Source organism: Plecotus auritus, assembly GCF_963455305.1.
Source record: "Plecotus auritus genome assembly, chromosome: 6".
NCBI classification, from domain to species: Eukaryota; Metazoa; Chordata; class Mammalia; order Chiroptera; family Vespertilionidae; genus Plecotus; species Plecotus auritus.
In genome coordinates, this window is record NC_137773.1 from 54,490,666 (window position 1) to 54,512,307 (window position 21,642).

The 21,642-nt window shown below is 41.1% G+C and overlaps 1 protein-coding gene across 1 annotated transcript; it reads right to left on the reverse strand.

Annotated features, from left to right (window-relative positions):
• Positions 1-470: 470 nt before the first annotated feature.
• GYPA (glycophorin A (MNS blood group)) lies at positions 471-20,069 on the reverse strand. Its single transcript, XM_080673408.1, has 7 exons — positions 19,914-20,069; positions 16,482-16,547; positions 10,103-10,201; positions 6,922-6,960; positions 4,505-4,590; positions 3,250-3,328; positions 471-841 (listed from the first exon to the last, which is right to left on the reverse strand). The coding sequence occupies exons 1-7, from the start codon at positions 19,948-19,950 to the stop codon at positions 834-836; spliced, it is 414 nt and encodes a 137-aa protein (XP_080529534.1). The 5' UTR covers positions 19,951-20,069; the 3' UTR covers positions 471-833.
• Positions 20,070-21,642: the final 1,573 nt, after the last annotated feature.

Genomic DNA, 21,642 nt, shown 5'->3' on the forward strand with positions numbered 1-21,642 from the left:
CGAGTTCACACATCTTGTTGCATTTATAGAGTTAAGTTTCTTTTGCAAGGAGAAGTCATTAATTCTTTTCTTTCTCAAGATTCTCTGACCATTTACATAAGTACTAGTAACTCTTCCAGTGGAACACAATGAATGCATCATAGAGTGGCCTGGAGAGGTTAACGCCGTAACATCAGAAAAATTTAAATGAGCCGTTTATATATATGTAACATTTCACTTTTTTTAAATGGGAAAAACTTTTTGTATTGATTTATGCATTAAAGGATGAATGTGTCACTTTATATATCTATGTCTATGCACACATGTGTCTGTATGTATATATGTATGTATGCAAGGAATTTATTTCCAAGTACATACTTTTTATTGTGACTAAAAATATCATCACCATTAGTGTATTAGCATATCTTGCTTATTCAGTAATGAAGGAAATTATAGGATTTTATTTAAAATGAAAATAGATTCAGATGTTTAGAATGCAAAAAGAACTTAGATTTTACCTTTAATATTACAAGCCTTTCATTTGATAGCACAATTATTAAAATACAATAGAATAGAATTCCAAATCAATTAACTATAAAAATTATGTTAACACACAAAAGCAACTACTTGAAAAAAACTATTTGTTTTTCATTTTGAAATATTAACAAGTAGAGGCATTTTCCATTATTGAGTCACAGGGCTCATTATGATGAAATTTTCATCCTGAAATTGTACAATTTAGGAATGTATACAATTTATTAGCATGTCCAGTTTACATGTTAACTTTTCACTTGACTGAAGTCTCATGTCTTTTAGTTCTTCCAAAATTTGGCTCGGTGAGCAGATCTCATTGATTATGTATCTATAGAAGAATTATAAAGGGAAAAAAAACAATAGTATGAGACATAGTTATATTTAAATACAACAGAAAATTAATGCATAAAATAAATTTCAGAATTCTACATTCTTACAGTGTTGTTCTTACATATAATTGTTGGGAAATGAAAGAAATTTTCTTTCAGACTAGATTTACTAGAGTTATGTGCAAAGACACAGAATTTCTTAGAAAATCTATTCTAAATGCTTTAGGTAAGAAACAAACATAATTGCTCTGCTCCTCGTTTCTACAGAGATGAGAAACTAACAGAACTTGTGCAGGGGCAGAATATAGTGGGAAGGCAGTAAGTGTTAAGTGAGTTGAATTACCTATGTGTAACTTCAAAAAGTTAAGGTGAGCCTGGCTGGTGTGGCTCAGTGGTTGAGCATCAACCTATGAACCAGGAGGTTGTGGTTCGATTCCTGGTCAGGGCACATGCTCAGGTTTCAGGCTCGATCCCTGATGGGAGGTGTACAGGAGGCAGCCAATCAATAATTCTCTCTCATCATTTCTGTTCTTATCTCTCTCCCTCTCCTTTCCTCTCTGAAGTCAATAAAAAACATTTTTTTTAATTTTTATTTTTTTTATGATTCCCAAAGTCTAGAAAACCTAGCTAGTCCTTTGAAGGTAGGGGCTTGGTCCAGGGTTAAAACTAGAAGCTGAACATTTACAGGACCTTGGTTCTGTCATGATGTATGATAATCATAGGAAAACCTTCCATCGATGCAGAATCAGATCCTTTCCTTTGAGCGCTGAAGCCCATTCCACAGAGACTTGTTCTTGATGGACATCTCCCAAAATAGATGCCACTTGGGTTTATGCTTCAGTCAAAGTTTAATAGGCACTAGATATTTAATCAGTGATGTTATCTAAGAGGCCATTATGAATGAAATACATGAAACTGACTTGGTATTTTAATAAATATTCGAGACAGCAGCCATTACGCAGCTCTTATGAATTGCTCTCATGCTGGTATGGAGGCTTCACATTGTTTTCTGTAAGGGAGTACCACCACCTGGGTGTTCTTTAATGTAAAAATCTCCCACTTTTTAAGGCTGGCAATAAACACGCTTTTAAAAAACAATACTGCGTAAGGAAATAGTATTCTAGATGACAGACTAACTGTACCCAGAGTTCTCCACATGTTGTGTATTTACTTTGCAACTGGGAGTGAAAATGAACCCTAACTATGGCCATGAACTGTTCTATATGCTGTAGCTCTTGTATTCCTCATAAAACTCCACATGATTGACACTATCATTATGTCCCTATTAAATTATCTTTGTGTTAACTATCATTATCTCCATATGAGTAGCTTGCTCAAGGTTTTAAGTGTTGAAATATGGACTCAAATCCAGGTCTGGCTTCAGATCAGGGGCTCCTTGATATAACTTTATAGTTTGGAAAATAAGTGCACTAAGGAGTTTTGTTTTTGCATTACTTACAGCAAGCATGTCAAACTTGTGGCCCACTGGCTGTGAGTTTGACATGCTTGACTTACAGTATTTGTGCTGCTTTTCTTAAAAAAGGATCCTTTATGCTCTGTCCAGTCTTGCTTAGTAATTAGAGCATTGGACTGAATGCTCAAGGGTTTGATTTCCGGTCAAGGGCATGCTCGGTTGCAGGTTCCCCAGCCCCGGTAGGGGCCTGTTCAGAAGGCAACCAATTGATGTCTCTCTCTCACATCAATGTTTCTCTCTCTTTATCTCTCTCTCTCTCTTTCTCTCTTCACAGCCTATCACCCAGCAGAGGAAGGCTCTCGACTGGGGGCAGGGAGGTGGCTCCGTGATCACCCCAAAGAGGGAGGCCCAGGCCACCCTCTGCGCAGTGATGGATCGTAGAGCCCCGGCCGGGTGGGTGGGGCCTCTCTCTGTGGAGCCATTGATCTGGGGGCCCCATAATCGATTGCCCCACAGAGGGAGGCCCACGCCACCGGCCAGCGACGCTGTGGCGGGTGTGCAGGGCCAGCCAGTGATTGCCCCGCAGAGGGAGGCCCAGGCCAGCCAAGCAATCTCACCCCATGCCTGTCGCCTGCAGAGGGAGGAGACCAGTGTGTGTGTGTGTGTGTGGGGGGGGCAGTGCTGCACAGATGGCAAGCAGTGGCAGTGGTGGGGGTGGGGCCAGCTGCTGGCAGCCGGGAGAAGGATAGGCCCTAATCCCCGGCCATGCCTAGGGACCCTATCCGAGGGGTCCTGGATTGCAAGAGGGCACAGGCTGGGCTGAGGGACAACCTTTCCCCTCCTGTGCACGAATTTTATGCACCGGGCCTCTAGTAGAATATAAATGAATTCCAGTTGGGCACACCCTTCCCAAATAAGAAAGATGTAATTCATTAATTTATTTTCCTTCCCCAAAGTCAAAAGGCAATAGGCAATAAGAATAGTAACACCAACCTGGATTTCCTGTTTCTACAGAACTTAAAGGAGCATCTGTGTCATGTGAGAATGTGGATTGCACATTAAGTGAACGTTTCTATAAGTAAAAGGCAGAAAAATATTAATGTCAAAATTTTCTAAACTTAAGACACTATAAAGAAAAAGATCTCAGATGAAAATTTTTTTTTTGGCTAAAGTTGTTCTCTTTGTAAATCACTTTGTAGAGTCCTTTTTTCTTCTTCTTTTTAGAAAGGTCATTATTTCATAGATACTTATGAACTTTTATAAACTTGTATTTGTACTTCTAAATAGTAAAATACTATTTGTCATTTCCATATCTGAATTATTATTTCAAACATTGACTGTCTTATTTCCCTGCTATAATAAAAAGCCAAAATGGATTTTTTTTTATAAAGAGATAAAAATCTCTTAGACATACTGACCATGATCCAATTCTACTATACTCATGTAGAAGATTTTCTCTGAATTTTGTCAACTAGGCATTTCATTGACTTTTTCAGATTTTAGATCATCAACTAAGAGAAGACAAAAACGTACTTTGTCATATATGCTCAAACACAAGAAGAAAATCTCTTTAATATTTATTCTGCAGACAAGAGAAGACTGCCTGTATTCAAGTTTTCACTCATATTAGTCAAACACTCCATTAATTTACTTTTGTTAAGAAAGTGTTATTTAGAGAAGATCCATTTACATGGAGTAATGACAATAAGGCATAACTTTAGGTGAATAAGTCACATAAAAGAAGTAGTTAGAAAAAGAAAAGGGCAAAGGAATTTAGTGTAGATTTACCATCAATCTTGCTATAGCTTCCCCATTGCAGTGTTGTTACCCCATTAAACAAGCCTTTTAAAATTTTATTTATTTATTTAAAAATTGATTCTACAGAGAGGAAGAGTGAGAGAGATAGAGAGACCAGAGAGAGAGAGAGAGAAAGAGAGAAAGAGCATTGATCAGCCACCTCCGCAGGTATCCCAACTGGGGATTGAACCTGAAACCTGGGTACGTGCCCTGACTGGGAATCCCCCTTTTGTTGTACTGGACAATGCTCCAAATCAACTGGTGTGTTGTGTGTTCGATCCCCAGTTGGGCCTTTGGGAGGTGGCCAACCGATGTTTGTTTCTCACATCGGTATTTCTCTCTCCTTCCTCTCCGTCTCCCTCTCCTTCTCTCTAAAAACAATAAACAACAAAACCCCAATAGCCTCAGGTAAGGATTGAAAACAAAACAAAAAACCAAACTAAATTCTTACCTTAGTTAGTTTGCCAATAACATAAGCAAAAAGGAGTATAGTTCCAATGATACCAGCCAACACCCCCAAAATAATGACTATTATCACTATGGGAGAAAAAGAGAGCAGAAAATTACAAAACTGTGACATAAATGACCGCATATCAATGAAAGAAACATTAATATATTTTACCTTTTAAAAAATAAGACAGCTGGGGGAAGGTCAATGGGGAAAAAAAAGGAGACATATGTACTACTCTTTATAATACTTTAAGCAAGAAAGTGAAAAATAAAAAAGACAGAACGTTAATATATTTTATCTTTTAAAAAACAAGGTTTTCCAAAGTAACCATGTGAGAAACTGAAGCTGTGGATAGCAAAGTCTTTTGTCCAAGGTCACACATCTGACAGAACTAAGACCCCAGGTTCCAACTCCAAATCCAGGGTTCTTCACAGGGCCTCACAGGCGACCATGGATGGCAGCTGTGTGGATGTTCTGCCCCGATATGGGAAAAACCATGAAGTGTTTCATAGGCTCAAAGTGATGAGAGAAAATAATGTCTTGACATGGAAAGGGGTATTGGACAGATCATAGAATCAGAACTTTGGAAGGAAACGGGTATAAGCAGTTTGCAAATGAAGAAAAGAAGCCCAGCGAGTTTAAGTTACTTATCCTAGGTGAGACAACTAGTTAGAAGGAACGTTACCATAAATCAGGTCACCTAGATTCCAAGCTTCTGGTCCTTCTACATTATCCCTATGCATACTCTATAATACACTCACTAAAAAGATTTTTTCAAATCTTACATGCTGGGAAGGAAACAAAGTTTACGTTAGTGGTACTCTCATATATTCATAGCATATTTGTAGAGATTCCAAATTAAGTAAATAGAAGGCAAAACATATAGGTAAACTAGAGGCCCGGTGCACGAAATTCGTGCATGGGGGGGAGGGGGAAGGTGTCCTTCAGCCCAGCCTGCACCCTCTCCAATCTGGGACCCCTTGAGGGATGTCTGACTGCAGGATCAGGCCTAAACGGGCAGTCGGACATCCCTCTCACAACCCAGGACTGCTGGTTCCCAACTGCTCGCCTGCCTGCCTTCCTGATTGCCCCTAACCACTTCTGCCTGCCAGCCTGATCACCCCCATACAACTCCCCTGCCAGCCTGATTGATGCCTAACTGCTCCTCTGCCAGCCTGATTGCCCTTAACTGCCCTCCCCTGCAGGCCTGGTCAGCCCTAACTGCCCTCCCCTGCAGGCCTGGTCACCCCTAACTGCCCTCCCCTGCAGGCTTGATCGCCCCCAACTGCCCTCCCTTGCAGGCCTGGTCCCTCCCAACTGTCCTCCCCTGCTGACCATCTTGTGGTGGCCATCTTGTGTCCACATGGGGGCAGCCATCTTTGACCACATGGGGGTGGCCATCTTGTGTGTTGGAGTGATGGTCAATTTGCATATTACTCTTTTATTAGATAGGATGACTTATTTATTTGGCTAATTTACACTTAAAAGTCTTATTATTGATTAAAAGAAAACAAAGTAAAAGCCCAGCCTTTCTGTCCACTTAGCTTTAATGCAATAGTGATTCAGTCCCACAATTCATTGTGTGTTTGTGTGTTTGTGTGTGTGTGTGTGTGTGGTGTGTGTGAGGTTTGGACACAGGTCAAGCGTGAAGGGCAGCTCAGAAATGCAGACTAGTAAATCAGCACATAAATTATTAATGTCAGATCTACAGCAGCACCTAAGGGAGAAAGTGACAGTCCCCAGGTATAGAGGGTTTGGAAGACAGCCCCAAAGTGGTAGCATAGGGCCAAAAATGAATAGAGATTGAGACATGAATGGTCTGTATTTATTCTTGATAAGGGGTCAATTAATGAGATGACTTAAAACTCTTTGCTTTCTTTATGGTAGGGATATGAGAAGTTCAATTGTTTTATAAGCTCTTAAGAGACTTTTCTCTAGTAACTACGGTGGTTAGAAAGCTAAAAAAGTCTAACTTAAAAGAAAAATTATGGTAGCCCTAGCCAGTTTGCTCAGTGGACAGATTGTCGGCCTGGGGACTGAAAGGTCCTGGGTTCGATTCTAGTCAAGGGCACATGCTGGGTTGTGGGCTCAATCCCCAGTAGGGGGCAGGCATGAGGCAGCTGATCAATGATTCTCTCCCTCTCCCTTCCTCTCTGAAATAAATAAAAAAATATATAAAAATAGAAAAAATATTATCAAGTTATATATTGCTATTTCCAAAATGTTTAAGAAAATAAAAAATGCCTATTTTAATTTTAAAAAGAGCATATTTTGTTTGCCTTTACAATATTGTGTGATTAAAATTAATAACATATGCTTTTGTTTTTAAATTTGACGCTTATTTTTTTTAGGCATTTGGAACTAGCAATACATAATTAAACTGGAAAGATTGTTAGTCCATGTAAATATTAACATACCTGGTTCTGAGAACATGTGCACAAGTTGTTTTCTTTCTCCTAAAAAGACAAAATTTCAAAATAAATCAGAATGTGTAAGTTACCATGTCTAAAAAATACCATTTTGGAATTAGATTACTTAGTGGGTTTCTTTTTTTTAAATTATGTTAGTGAGCTATTGTTCAAATTTTAACAGCTGCTAAAACTTATGAGATACTGTCTTACTACTAATAATTCCATATCTACTTTCAACTACCCAACAAGCTTTCAAGGTCAGAAATTAGCAAGCGGTCTTATTGACTGAAGTGTAGGACATTGCATTGAGCTATCACCCCACATGGACTTCAGTCGAACCCGAAAGAAGTCACATTGCTATCAATTTTCCAGATTTATGCCACAGCCACTAGTTGAATCCAAACCCCTGTTGTGTCTCCTCTGAGCTTTTGTCAACAGTCCCCCTAAATGCTTTGTCTGCAGAAGTTCCCAGTACAGTTGCCCTAATGCTTCACCAGTTACCTCCCCCTTATCAGTCCACATTTTACATTTCTTTTTCTGCTGTCTACAAGTACCATTTTATGTCACGAAGCCCTCTTCCTACTACAACTACACAATTTTCCTGCATTTAGTTATTACCAATAACATACACTGAGTGGCCAGATTATTATGATCTCTGAACGCATAATAATCTGGCCACTCAGTGTATATCCTATATAATCCTTATAATAAAAGGCTAATATGTAAATTGTCCCCTCGACCAGGAGTTCGACCAGCAGGCAGGCTGGCCAACCGCCCATGTTCCCTCCCCCTGGCCAGGCTGGCTGGACCCCACCCATGCACGAATTCACCAGGCCTCTAATATCTACACTAATAAAAGAGAAACATGCAAATTGACTGTACCTCTGCTATGCCACCAGCCACGCCCCCCAGCCAATCAGGAGTGAGTATGCAAATTAACCCAACCAAGATGGCTGCAGCCACGGAGCAAGCAGGAGGCTTGGGTTTCCTTGGCAATGGAGGAAGTCAAGCTTCCCGCCCTGGCCTGCCCTGGCCTCCGCTCAAGGCTACAAAGTTTCAATTATAGAAGATGAATAAATCCCAGATACCAGGGCCTCCGCTTGGGTTGCCGGGGGGCATGGCTGGCCTGCAAACCACCACAGGCCTCTCGCCCAGGCTGCCCCACGCCCCAAGAGAACCCCTACCCTGATCCGGGACACCCTTCAGGGCAAACCAGCTGGACCCCACCCATGCACCTGGCCTCTATCCTAGCTAATAAAAGAGTATTATGCAAATTGACTATCACTCCAACACACAAGATGGCTGCCCCCATATGGTCAAAGATGGCTGTCCCCATGTGGACACAAGATGGACACCACAAGATGGCTAGCAGGGGAGGGCAGTTGGGAGGGACCAGGCCTGCAAGGGAGGGAAGTTGGGGGTGATCAAGCCTGCAGGGGAGGGCAGTTAGGGGTGACCAGGCCAGCAAGAGAGGGCAGTTGGGGGGGACCCAAGCCTGCAAGGGAGGGCAGTTGTGGGTGATCAGGCCAGCAGGGGAGGGCAGTTGGGAGGGACCAGACCTGCAAGGGAGGGCAGTTGTGGGTGATCAAGCCTTCAGGGAAGGGCAGTTAGGGGCAATCAGGCTGGCAGGGGAGTAGTTAGGCATCAATCAGGCTGGCAGTGGAGTGGTTGGGGGTGATCAGGCTGGCAGGCAGAAGTGGTTAGGGGCAATCAGTGGTTGGGAGCCAGCAGTCCTGGATTGTGAGAGGGATGTCCGACTGCCCGTTTAGGCCCAATCCTACCAGGATCGGGCCTAAACGGGCAGTCGGACATCCCTCGAGGGGTCCCAGATTGGAGAGGGTGCAGGCTGGGCTGAGGGACCCCCCCATGCACGAATTTCGTGCACCTGGCCTCTAGTGTATTTGTGTATACACACACACTGAGTGGCCACATTATTATGCATTCACAGATCATAATAATCTGGCCACTCAGTGTATTGCACTGTATCACTTCACATTGTCCAGGTCTCGGTGATGTCCGCTCATTCTGGAGCAGTCATTTATAAAGGTTTACTGGGGCTTGTCTTCTCCTCTGTGGCAGGTACAGCTGTGGCTGGTGGATGAGCTCTGGCGGAGAACAGATGGGGTTTCAGCCTCTCACTACTGGGCGGCCTTGGATCTGTTATGTAATCTCTTTGTGCTTCAGTTTCCTCTTGAGCAAATGAAGACGGTAATACCTATCTCTTTGGGTTCCTACAGGATCAAATCAGGTAGTGCATGAAAACTCTTAGCACAACGCCCACCGCGCTACCTGTTATTTATAGGATTCACGGCAGGAAGTGTGTGTGTCTGCAGTTGGCCTTTAAATGCTTTCTGGTTTGACACCACCACATCGACTTCACGTCTGAAAACTGGGTTGTTTAATTGGACTCAGAAGCCCAACAATTAGTTCCAAGCACTTAGCATAATTTTCCTCTCTTGGTCTTTGTTAAAATGCGTTGCTTCCATTTATCTTGGTATATTTTCTCAATGATTCTATTAGCCAATGATCCCGTAGCCCCTGTAAGTCTTCTTTGGGGCCTTATTTTAAATCTGAAATATCCTGCTTTGAACCCATCACAAGGACCCTCTTTCATTCAACTTGCTCTTGTCAAGTCATCTTCTCCCCAGAGAAATCACCAGAGAGTGGATGCCACCAGACCACCCTTATCTCAGCACCCAGCTTGGCTTATAGTGATAGTGATTAGGCACTTCTAATGTGTCAGACTCCAAGCTAAGCAATTTTACACACATCTTCATCTTTAGAGAAACACCACGAGATAACTATGATGGGCCCCATTTAAAAATTTAGGGGACAGATACCCCTTGGGGAAGAGTCTCCCAGGGTCAGCAGCCCCAATAGTCCAGCCGCACCCAGATTCACCACATCCCTCCTCTCCACCGCATCTGTGCTCCCTCCATGTGGCCCCGTTTCACAGTCACATGCATCCTTCACGTGTTTTTGCTGGATTGCTTCATGCCTTTAACCCAAATATTCTTTCTGTGAGATATTCCAGAAGTGAGGCCCTTTGGAAGTATAGGGACTGTGTCTATTTATTAGCTTCCGTTTCTTAGACTTTGTCACAGTTTCCGTGCACTGACAGGTCCCATGAAATAGTACTGTGTCATAACAATGACTCCAGGGCAACTATTTAAAAATATGGACAAACCTTTTGCAGCGGGTTGATCTCTAGTAACTAAAACTTCTGTTGGTCTTGGATTAGCAGGAGTAGGGTCATTTGGTAATTCGCTCACTAAGTGAGGCTCAGCTGTATAAAATAGATGTTGAGAAAGGCATTAAGAGTGAGGTGATGGCATAGAGCACAGAGCATATCACAAAAGGCAAATTTATTCCACGTCTCTCCCATATGCATAGCATTTTACATAACTTGGGGAAATTGTCTATGTTCCATGCCTCCCTCACTCCATTTTTCCAGATACAGTCCTATTTCCTCAGTAAAAATTAAAACAAAGATTTTAAATTCAATTTTCTCTGGCCTCATAGGAGGTAAATCAGTTCTAAGGTTTCTTACCCACACTTCTTTTCTTTCTTTCTACATCCTCAGGGACTTAAGCTGCTTTCAAATGTCAAGGTAAGGAAATGAAAATTCCACAATACGTACCCCCAGCAACCATCAAGGGTGTTCTAACACTGCTTTTCATAGCCAGATCCCTCACGTCTATCTGGGCCTCCCAGGTTTCTCAGGCCCTAATCAGCTAATAGACATCTGTGGGTATAGTTATGCAAAGTTGTGAACTTTCTCTTGAATAAGTGGATTAAACAGGGCTTTTTTACAATGGACTCTTCAGTTGGGTCTCCTTGGTAGAAAAGATCCAAGTAAACTTGTAACCATTAAACAACAGGTGTGGCCCTGACTGGTTTGGTTCAGTGGATAGAGCGTCGGCCTGCGGACTGAAAGGTCCCAGGTTTGATTCCGGCCAAAGGCATGTACCTTGGTTGCAGGCATATCCCCAGTAGGGGGTGTGCAGGAGGCGGCTGATTGATGTTTCTCTCTCATCAATGTTTCTAACTCTCTCTCCCTCTCCCTTCCTCTCTGTAAAAAACCAATAAAATATATTAAAAAATAATTAGGTAGTTTTCATTTTGATGACTTTTCACACCAATTTATTATTATTATTTTTTAAATATATTTTATTGATTTTTTACAGAGAGGAAGGAAGAAGGATAGTCAGAAACATCGATCAGCTACCTCTTACACACCTCCTACTGGGGATGTGCCCGCAACCAAGTTACATGCCCTTGACCGGAATCGAACCTGGGACCTTTCAATCCGCAGGCCGACGCTCTATCCACTGAGCCAAACCGGTTTCGGCACACACCAATTTATTATGCTATTTACATCACATCTCTTAGCCCTCAGTGTCCTCTTGCTACTAAAAGAAACTGTTTTCTGCCCAAGCACTACTGACATGTGGGTCATTTTCTCACTCCCTTCACCTCTTCTAACAAGGACACATCTTCTACACCTGAAAAATGCCACCTCTCTCTCCAAGAGAGGTATGTTGACCTTGAGGTATGATGGAAGATGTGTTCAGCATCTGGCTACCCAGCAACAGGTGGACTGTGGGACAGCACTGCGTATTTCCTCAGCTGCTCTGGGCTCTGGAAAACTTACTCTATCCTATTTGCAATGAAGCACTGGCTGGACCTTGAAGGGAGGGTAGAGTTTTAAGTGGAAATGTGGAGGAGGGGGAATTGAGGTAAAGAAAGGGCATGCGCTAGCAGGGAGAAAGGAGAGGATGTGTGCATTCATGCGGAGGCCAGGGGGCAGTGTGCAGGCAAAGGTAGGCAAACCTCTCAGGTTGACAAGAATTTAATGTTAACGTGGAAAATTAGTATAAAATAAGATAGAAGGGAAGGTTTGGCAAGGCCTCAGACCCCTAGTTTAAAAATCTTTTTTCATTCCCTAGACACTAAAATGCCATTTGCTATGGTGCTTTGTACAAAGTACATATTTGTGACCTGAACGGAATGCCAAAATTTTAAGTTTGAGAAGGGTGGAATGAATGAATGAACGAATGGAGGAATGAATGACTATACCACCCAGAATAGGAAATATTCCAAATGTGCATGCTTTACAGTTTACATTTGCATAACATTTAAATTGTTTCAAAACATTCACCTCTTTCCTCTCATCTTCACCGCCCTGACCTCGCAGTTGCTCTGCAACACTCTACCAGCCTGCGAGGTCTGTGTGTTGGGAGAGGGCCCTGCCATTGCTCCTCTTGCACCCAGGAGGTTGGGCAACTTGTGGGCCCAGAACACAAGGGATACAATTGGGACTAAAAGGCTAGCCTCCCAACATTCTGCTCTATGCCCTCCCCACGAAACCACCCGGCTTTCCCCAGCAGCGGGCACTTCTAACGTGGAATGTTATCAGAAAGAACAACAGTAAAATGCAATGTTGGGCGTGTCCCCTGCAGTTTTGCTCAGTGCCAAAACTTCCAGCAGCCGCGCTCCTGTCTCAGAGTGATAAGTCAGCTCACGCAGCAGCTAGCTTGGTTTTGGGTCCCTCCGGACCTGCAGTTGATAAAAGTGTTATCTTGCAAAAGCAAACTCTTACAAGGATACTCCCTGCCTATGAAATATTTGCCTTAAATAGTTTCCAAGTCAGAAACATAAATGTTTTGAGTGTTATAGTTTGGGGCATTGTGGTGACCGTAAAACCTGATAGATAAATTTATTTGTGGAAGTTCTGCACAGTTAATTTGTGGTAAAACCTGGGGCAAAAACTCACATCCGCTGATTTTCAATCAATGCTTTTTTCTGCTGAACCGTACTGTCTTATAACAAATGCATGTGTGAATGGGGATCTTGCCTGTTCCACATAGTGTTTGGAGAAGGCTATTGCTGTGAAGAAATATTTTAAGGGAAACATTCAGTTTTGCTGTTGAACCAAAGGCTGAAAAAGTCAGGCTAGGTCAAGATGTGATAATAGAATCATATGTCCATCTGTCTGCTGTCATTCAGTTTGCATTTTTGGAAGGGTTTTATTAAGCTAAAATAGCCACTTAAAATTTAGAACAATTGAACTTTCTAATAGATTAAGTGTTTGGTGTGATAACATTTGAACCTAGTCTTTGTTGACTTTTCTCCATGGGTTTAAAATATTTCCAAATAAAAATTTTGGGAAAAGAAATACAGTAATATAGTGTATCATATTCATGTATACACATAGAAAATATTTTTTTTACCTATTCTATTGTTATTATTATTATTATTTGATTAATCCTCACCCAAGGATATTTTTTTCATTGATTTTTTTTAGAGAGAGTAGAAGGGAGAGGGAGAGACAGAGAGAAATATCAATGTGAGAGAGACATATTGATTGGTTGCCTCCTGCACGCAACCCAACCAGGGCCCAAGAACTTCAACCAAGGTACATGCCCTTGACCAGAATCAAATCTTCAGTCACCTGAGACATTCTATCCATTGAGCCAAATTGGCTAGGGCTTTTTCACTTACTCTTTTTTTTTTTTTTTTTTTTTTTAAATCTCTTCTACTATAATTGGAATAGATGGCTACTTCTTCAAAATATCTTCCATGCTAAAAATTCACATGTAGTAGTGATTTATAAATTTTTAAAAATATAATGGGCAAAAATTTATTTAGCTTTTTGGTAGCCAATGCATATGTACTGTATATACACACAAATAAATTGCAGAAAAATTTTATGTATCACAAATATAGATATAAAGATCTTAACACAAATATTAAATGCAGTACAATATTAAAAGAATATTCTACAATAGCCTAGTGGTTTATGCCAGGATGGAAGTAGTGCAATATTATAATGTTCATTGATATGAATCATCATTTCAACATTTAAAGAATAAAAATACATTCATATGAAGAGAAGCTAATAGGATTAACAGACATTCCTAAAGAAAGGAAACAGAAGCTTAAAAAGTGTTCCTGGCCTGGCCAGCATGGCTCAGTGGTTGAGCGTTGACCTATGAACCAGGAGGTCATGGTTCGTTTCTCCGTCAGGGCACATGGCCAGGTTGCAGCCTCGATCCCCAGTAGGGGGCGTGCAGGAGGTAGCTGACCAATGATTCTCTCTCATCATTGATGTTTCTATCTCTCTCCCTCTCCCTCCCCCTCTGAAATCAACAAAAATATACTAAAAGAAAAAGAAAAAGAATAAGAAAAAGAAAGAAGAGCTCTTTATGGGTCACATTCGGCCTTTGTGCTCTTAACCTCCTGTTACCGTAACTTATGGCAGTTTCCATTCCAATTACAGATTTTCCACTTTACTTTTGTACCACCCATGTCCTTAGGCACTGTGAATCCAGTGATACAAACATTTATCCAGTGACAGAGAAAAGGAGTTCTGTACTTCCAAAAAACCAAACGTAAAGAGAGGGTCATGGCATATATTTTGTTTTCACATCTTCATTAAGGAAAAATGAGAATTTGATGATGTTAATAGTTTTTACCGAATATTTTCTATGTACCAGGCACAATGCCAAGCCCTTTACATAGATTATTTCATTTTATCCTGATAACTTCTATATGGAGTAGGTATTATCCCCATTGCACAGACAGAAAAACAGAGATTCACAAGATTTAAAAATACAGTCAGTGGGCAGTGAAGCTAGATGCAAACCCAGGAGGTCTGACTGTAGAGTCCTTGTCCTTAACCAACATTTTTTCCTTCCTTCCCCAGGAGAGGATAACAATTCATCCCCCTCTCTGCTCTCCAGAAATCTGCACTGTTGACATTTTTGTGCAAATCTTTCAGATACTTTTTCTAGATATGTTTATAAATATACACTTAAAAATTACTCTGTGTAATATTCTGAAACCTGCCTTTTCCTCATTTAAAGAACATTTTTGTCCATATTAGGGAAAACACTTGTAAAACATTTTAATGGCTTCATAATGTTACATTTGATGCATAAACCATGGTTTACTTAACCTCTGTCATGCTTTTGATTACGTCATAGGCTGTTCATGCTTCATATTAAACTTTTTAAAAAAATATTTTTATTGATTCCAGAGAGGAAGGGAGAGGGAGAGAGAAATAGAAACATCAATGATGAGAGAGAATCATTGATCGGCTGCCCCCTACTGGGGATTGAGCCTGCAACCCAGGCAGGTGCCCTTGACCGGATTTGACCCCCGGGACCCTTCAGTCCGCAGGCCGAAGTTCTATCCATTGAGTCAAACAAGCTAGGGCAAGAGGTCTCCTTTCAGATTGGACTGGAAGAACTCAGCAGACCACCTTTAACTTGACTCCTTCTCATTTACTACCAGGGATCTAAACTTCTCTTCCCCGAGGCAAGAGCATTTGTTTTTCTTGTTCTACCTTATTCGTTGATTAAATTTAAGAACACCTCTGTGGATTTATGCACACCTCAGTGGAGAGAAACCCAGACCCTTTTGCTTTGGACCTTCAAAGCAAATTGCTGAGTTGGAGTCTGACCTAAAATGTCAAGGGGACCAGGTCCTCCAGGCCATGAGGGTCAGACCCTTCTTCCTGCTCTGTGCACTGGGGGTTCTAGGAGGCTGAGAGAAGAACTACCACAAAGTTTAATGCTTTGGGGCTTACAATGCTTTTGAGCTCATTTACTTTTCTGAGAGAGGGATGAGCTTGAACACTGCCTGACTCCCACGATGTGATAGAAGTCTCCCAGTGAATGGCCCTAGCTGGTTTGGCTCAGTGGATAGAGCATCGGCCTGCAGACTGAAGGGTCACAGGTTCGATTCCGGTCAAGGGCATGTACCTTGGTTGCGGGCACATCCCCAGTAGGGGGTGTTGCAGGAGGCAGCTGATCGATATTTCTCTCTCATCAATGTTTCTAACTCTCTCTCCCTCTCCCTTCCTCTCTGTTAAAAAAAAAAAATCAATAAAATATATTAAAAAAAAAAAAAAGAAGTCTCGCAGTGAATGAAGTGACCAAAGGTCCTATATGTGGCCACTTTTCCGATACTCTTAGCTACTGAAGCATGGTCTTTGGGGACTTGGGGAATCATAACAGGAGCAAGCCATATAAAAAAAACAGAAGATGGGATACTTATTAATGATGGGTTATCACATGTTCACATCACTTGTTGCTCTTTTCTCTACCAAATCCCTGAAATCAGTTTCAGCATACACCATAACCAAGTGTTCGAGTAGTAGCAAACTGTGATGAAATGAACGCAGGTATCTTGGTTTTCCTCCACTAATGTTTGCTGGTATTCTTTCTAAGAAGGAGACCTCTTAGAAAGCAAAGATTGTATTTGTTCAGTCCACTTGTAAAAATATTTTAAACTTTTCCTGATTACAAATTATGATTCTCTTGGCAGGAAATTTAGAAAGTATTAAAAAGCAGAAAAAAAAAAAAAAACATTCCCCACTCCCAGAGATAACGCTGGGATGTTTCTTTTCAGTATTTCTTCTTTAGTTTTAGTTTAGTTCATTTATCATAAGAAACTACACAGATAGGTACTTATTAAATGTATGGATATGATGATAAAGGCTGGAAATCTATTACCCACTTGTAGGTTTAAAATTAAAACTTGGGAAACCTATTACCCACTTTTTTGATCTTCAGCAATGCCGTCCGTAGAAGTTGGAGAGGTGGCAGTTGATGTAAAAATATAACCTATAACGACAAGTTGGGAAAATTACTTAAAATGTGCTTCTCAAATAGGTTCATAGATGTTTTCAATAATCTAGAAACCAAACTAGAAAGAAATTTATCACAAGTATGCTAATTTTGCAATTTAAAATCAGTATAAGTTAATTTCAAGATACCATCCATTCTTTTCCCTCTCTTAGGATTCCTCCTTCAAAGAAATTCACAGTAGAGTGCCTATTTCTTTCCAAAAACCCAATTTCACAGCAAGCTAAAGAGATGTATAGATTTGAGAACCACACTCCAGTCATCTCAGGCTGACCTTTGAGGACTCATTGAAGTTTAGAGATGAAAAGGATTTTAGATGCCATCTATTCTGTACTTTATTTAATAGACACAAGGAAACTGAGGCCCATGGGGGCTCGTTGATTTTGCACAGTTAAAGTAGTCCGCAGCCAAGTTCTGGTTATTTGTCATTTGTGCCACTATTGTTTATTGAGTGCCTTCTGTGTGCCTAGCAATGTGTGGGATACAAAAATGAAGACCCAAGTTTTAATTTTAAGAAATGTATAAAGTCTTGTGGTCCCTGAAGCCCAACTTAAGAACTCCTTCCTTTAAGAACTAAGTGGTCAGAGAGGCTCTTTTCTTGGGTCCCTGAAGAAAAAGAGCTGCCTTGTTTCTTTATGTCATTCTAAGCACTGGTGTGCCTGCAGGTGTATGTAATAAGATGCACAGGTGATCATTGTCTACCTACACGAGTTCTCATTTTGCGTAAACAAATAAAAACAATATTCTCTTTTTGTCTTCGCTTCCCTCCCTCTACTTCCTTCCTTGCTGATTCAACCAATATTCTACTACAGATCATGAGCTGGGCTAGATTCTGGGGCTACACTAATGAATAATACAGGTGTGATAATACCTGTCCCTTTGGATTTTCCAATTAAATCAGTATATTATGACCTAGAATTCAAATGTTGCATGATTTTTAAAGCAAAATCAGGAAACTTTAGAGGGTGCTGGTTTGTGATATAATTTCCTAGTTGAAGTGATATAATATTGTATTCTCAAATTCTTAGCATTGGAAGCTGATTTTCAAACAAAAACGTTGCCTTTCCTACTACACACTGAGTTCTCTCCCATCTCAGAACTTCCACCCTCTATCTTTCCCTGCCCTTCCCCCAGATTTTGCAAGGTTGGCTTTTTCTCACTGTTCAACTCTCAGCACAAATGTCACCTCCTAGAGAAAAACTTCCTGCTACACATTTCCAAAGCAGCCTCTGCGTTGTTTATCACCTTACCTGGTTTGATTTTCTTCGTCTTTTTTTTTTTTTTTTTTTTTTTGGTCAGTTATTTTAACAGGTTACTTGTTCTGTTAATTGTCTGTGGACTTTCCCACTGTTTCCCGCAACCCCCTCACTGAATGTACCCTTCCCGGGAGCTCATTCGTCTTACTACTCTGGCCTCAGTGTTGGGCACCTGACATAGAATTACTGAATGAACAAATGAGGGAATGATTGGAAAGAAAAGCATTTGCAAATAACTTACTCTCCATGAGGCAGATGATATTTGAGGTTAGAAACACTGGCTTTAGCCTTAAGATTACTGGAGAAAGCAAAACCATCATTTCTTTTTCCCTTGCCAATGATGTTTACCCTTCCTCATATTTTCAGGTTTCCTCTTCAATTAGAGTCAAGGGGGGCTGTTTCCATACCTGTCTATGATTCTGTAAAGTAGTCACAGTAAGAGACTTTCCGTGAAGGGCTTCGGAAGATGTAAAGATGGTAAGAGCACTAGCCTTGAGGGCCAAGGGAGCCTTCAGAGTCATGTGGCCTCGCTGACCTCCCGTGAAGTATCATTTAAGGCATGAATCCACTGTCTGCTTGAGCAGTTGTAGACATGAAGACTTTATTTCTTTTCCAGGCATCCTTCCCAAATTTGGGGCAGCTCGAAGATGCATACTGTTTTTCCAGATATTGGGCCCCACTCAAAGGAAAGGGTAGTGTCTACTTTGATTGAGTGGCCCTACCTGGCCCTCTGGACAACACAAAGAAGACCTCTCCTCTCTTCTTGTAAAACTCTACAAATATTTGAATATATTTAAATATCACACCCTGTACCCTCCATTTATTTTTTTCAAGAGGAATGTTTTCATACTTCGCTTCTTAAAAAAATTTGGAGCAGCTTCATTAGTCTTTGGTTTTCCTATAATTTTCCTCTGCTCCGAAATCACCATTACATATCCAGGTTTGTTTCCTAGTCATTAATTATTATCATTCTTACATACTTATTTAGTGCTTTGTTATGTGCTAGGCACTGGAGGAAGTACATTGATTACTTTCTCAAAGTCCTTATGTGATTACTATGGAGCAGATACCAACACTGTCTACATTTCATAGATGAGGGTGTTGAAACAAAGAGAGGTAAGCAATTTGACTTCATTGTTCCCCAACCTTTCAGATGTGGAACCAGATTTGAACCCAGTTCTCTCTGTCCCTCATGTCAGCGCTTTAACTGTTACACTATTTCCCCCCCTGAAGTCCCTTAGCAAATGCTGGCTCTCTTCCCTGCCTCCCACAGGGTGCCCCGGAGCTGCCTGCTACTTGCTCTGACTGGAGTTAGAGAAATGTTTGTCGGGCTAAATACACTTCAAATTACTGCTTCTCCTTCTCTACATGCTGGGCGCTAGTATTTCTAACACACAAACACTGCCTTTCGAGATGATCACCATAACATTCTCGGGAAGAGGCCAAAAATAATGATAATTTAATATGACGTAAGAATACCCTTACATTATTTCTTTATTTTAATAAATTAATTTAGTTGTGTCCCCAAACCAAGTAACACCTAAGCCAAGACAGTTGTTATTTCTTTTTCCTGCCTCACACCTCAGTAATGGACCCACAGAGTGACCCCTATGGTTTCTGAGTTCATGCGTGTGTCTTGTACCTTTTTGACAGGAGGAGGAGGAAATCATAATATTCTGGGAAACTTGTTAAAAATTCAGGACCATGTATCTTTCTTTGTCCTTATTAACGACTCTGATTTAGAAGTTCATCTCATGAAAATGTAAACAAAGCAACTAATTCATTTGCACAGAAATAGTTCTCACACTAGTTGATAGAATTCTTTTAATCTAGGAAGGCTGAGAATTAAACATGCGCCTCACCCTGGAAAATGGTGCCCTGGCCACAGTTATTGGCTTACTCGTGCCATTTCCTCCACTTTGACAGACAAGTCTCAATAAAATCCCTCCAGCAAACTCGGATCTGAGATGGTACTCATTTATTTATTCATTTGAATAAGCTGGAACTAAAGTAGGATAGTTTATATTTTAATCTATAACTTTATACCCAATATAACAAAAAAAATTCGGCTAAAAAAAATTCCACTTACCTGACAATAGTAATGCAATTATTATTTTTTCGTACATCCTGAGATCATGAGCTGGCTCACAGAAGTCAGGGCAAGAGGAGCAGCTGGGCCGGTGGAGTGTCAGCCTCCAGCCCCAGCCTGCACGTTGTTATCTGCCAGGCCCACCTTCCCACCGGCATTGCTGATAGGCTGGGGTGGCATTTTAAATTATGCAAAGTGGTTAAACACTTGTCAATAAAGATGTGTGGATATCTGCTTAATTGGGATTATTAAAGTGTTAAGTAAAATCTCCACTTCAAGGAACTGGCTGCTCCATAGTAATTTTACTTTACATAAATTAAGTGGGCGTTGCAAGGTAGTAGGAGTCAGGAGCCGCCCCATTGGACAGACAAGAACTGGATTGTGGAGGCTTGAGGCCAGGACACAAGCAGGCTGTGGGGACCGTTAGGGAGTTAGGAACCTGTACATTTTTTTAAAAAATATATATTTTATTGATTTTTTTTACAGAGAGGAAGGGAGAGGGATAGAGAGTTAGAAACATCGATGAGAGAGAAACATGGATCAGCTGCCTTCTGCACACCCGCTACTGGGGATGTGCCCGCAACCAAGGTACATGCCCTTGACTGGAATCGAACCTGGGACCCTTCAGTCCATAGGCCAACGTTCTATCCACTGAGCCAAACCAGCTAGGGTGGAACCTGTACATTTTTAATGTGGAGGTTCTTGGGTGCCAGGAGGAAAGAGACTCTTCACCTGTGGAATAAATGCTTTTGAGAACTTCAGTGATTATTTGAGTGCTCTGAGGTTTGAACAAACTCTCAAACTCACGACAGGTCACACAGCAACAGAAGAATACAGGAGACACAGGAAATCTCTGATTCAAAACAGAGTTTGAACTGAACAGCTGCCCAAATAGGTGTACAACAAGTGAGACTTTCTCTCTGAAACGTGCCCCACTGGGCAAGGGTAAGTGAACGCCAAGACAATAAATTCAAGTGCTCAGCACCAAAAACAAACAGGCAAACCAAAGCCCTTGTTGCAAAGAGGGTTACAATGAGGGGTAGGGCCAGCTGAGGAAGATCAATTTTAAAGGCCGACAGAACAAGAGCAACAGGAATTAGATCTGAAACAGCTCAAAAGAAGGTGAGTGGATCCTTCACCTAAATTGTCTTACTTCCTGTAAGAGTGTCTGTGAAAGCTGTCAAATATGTCATATTTACATTTTTACCCAAAAATATGGTTTTTAAAAATTATGAAATGATGTTTGCAACTTAGGAAATTGAGTCACAGACTAAAAAGTCATTTATTGGGGAAAGGATGGAGGTAAATATCAACTAACATCCTAAGAGGGGTGCCTGAGGCTGAGGATGAGATGGGGAGCTGAGATGCAGACTTGGGGGGGATTAAAACTGAGGAACACAGGGACTCTGAGGGAGAGTACGAGGATCTTAAAGCCCCAGAAGCCTTGAGCCCCTCTTAAGACCCTGACAATTTATGTAAAACAGTGAAGCAAAATTTGCAAATAGTTAAATTGAATCAATATTTTGTAAACCAACACCTTGCTTAAATTCAGTATTATTGTGGGTGGATATCAGTTGGGTTCAGAAATTGTTCTCAACAGACTGCAAAATGAAGAAGATTTTGTGGATATGAATGTAATCATTTTACATGATTTTATATTGATAAGTGGAGAGCAATTAGCATGAGCCTTAAAAATGTTCTTTCCCTTTGAAAATGTGTAAATAAATTA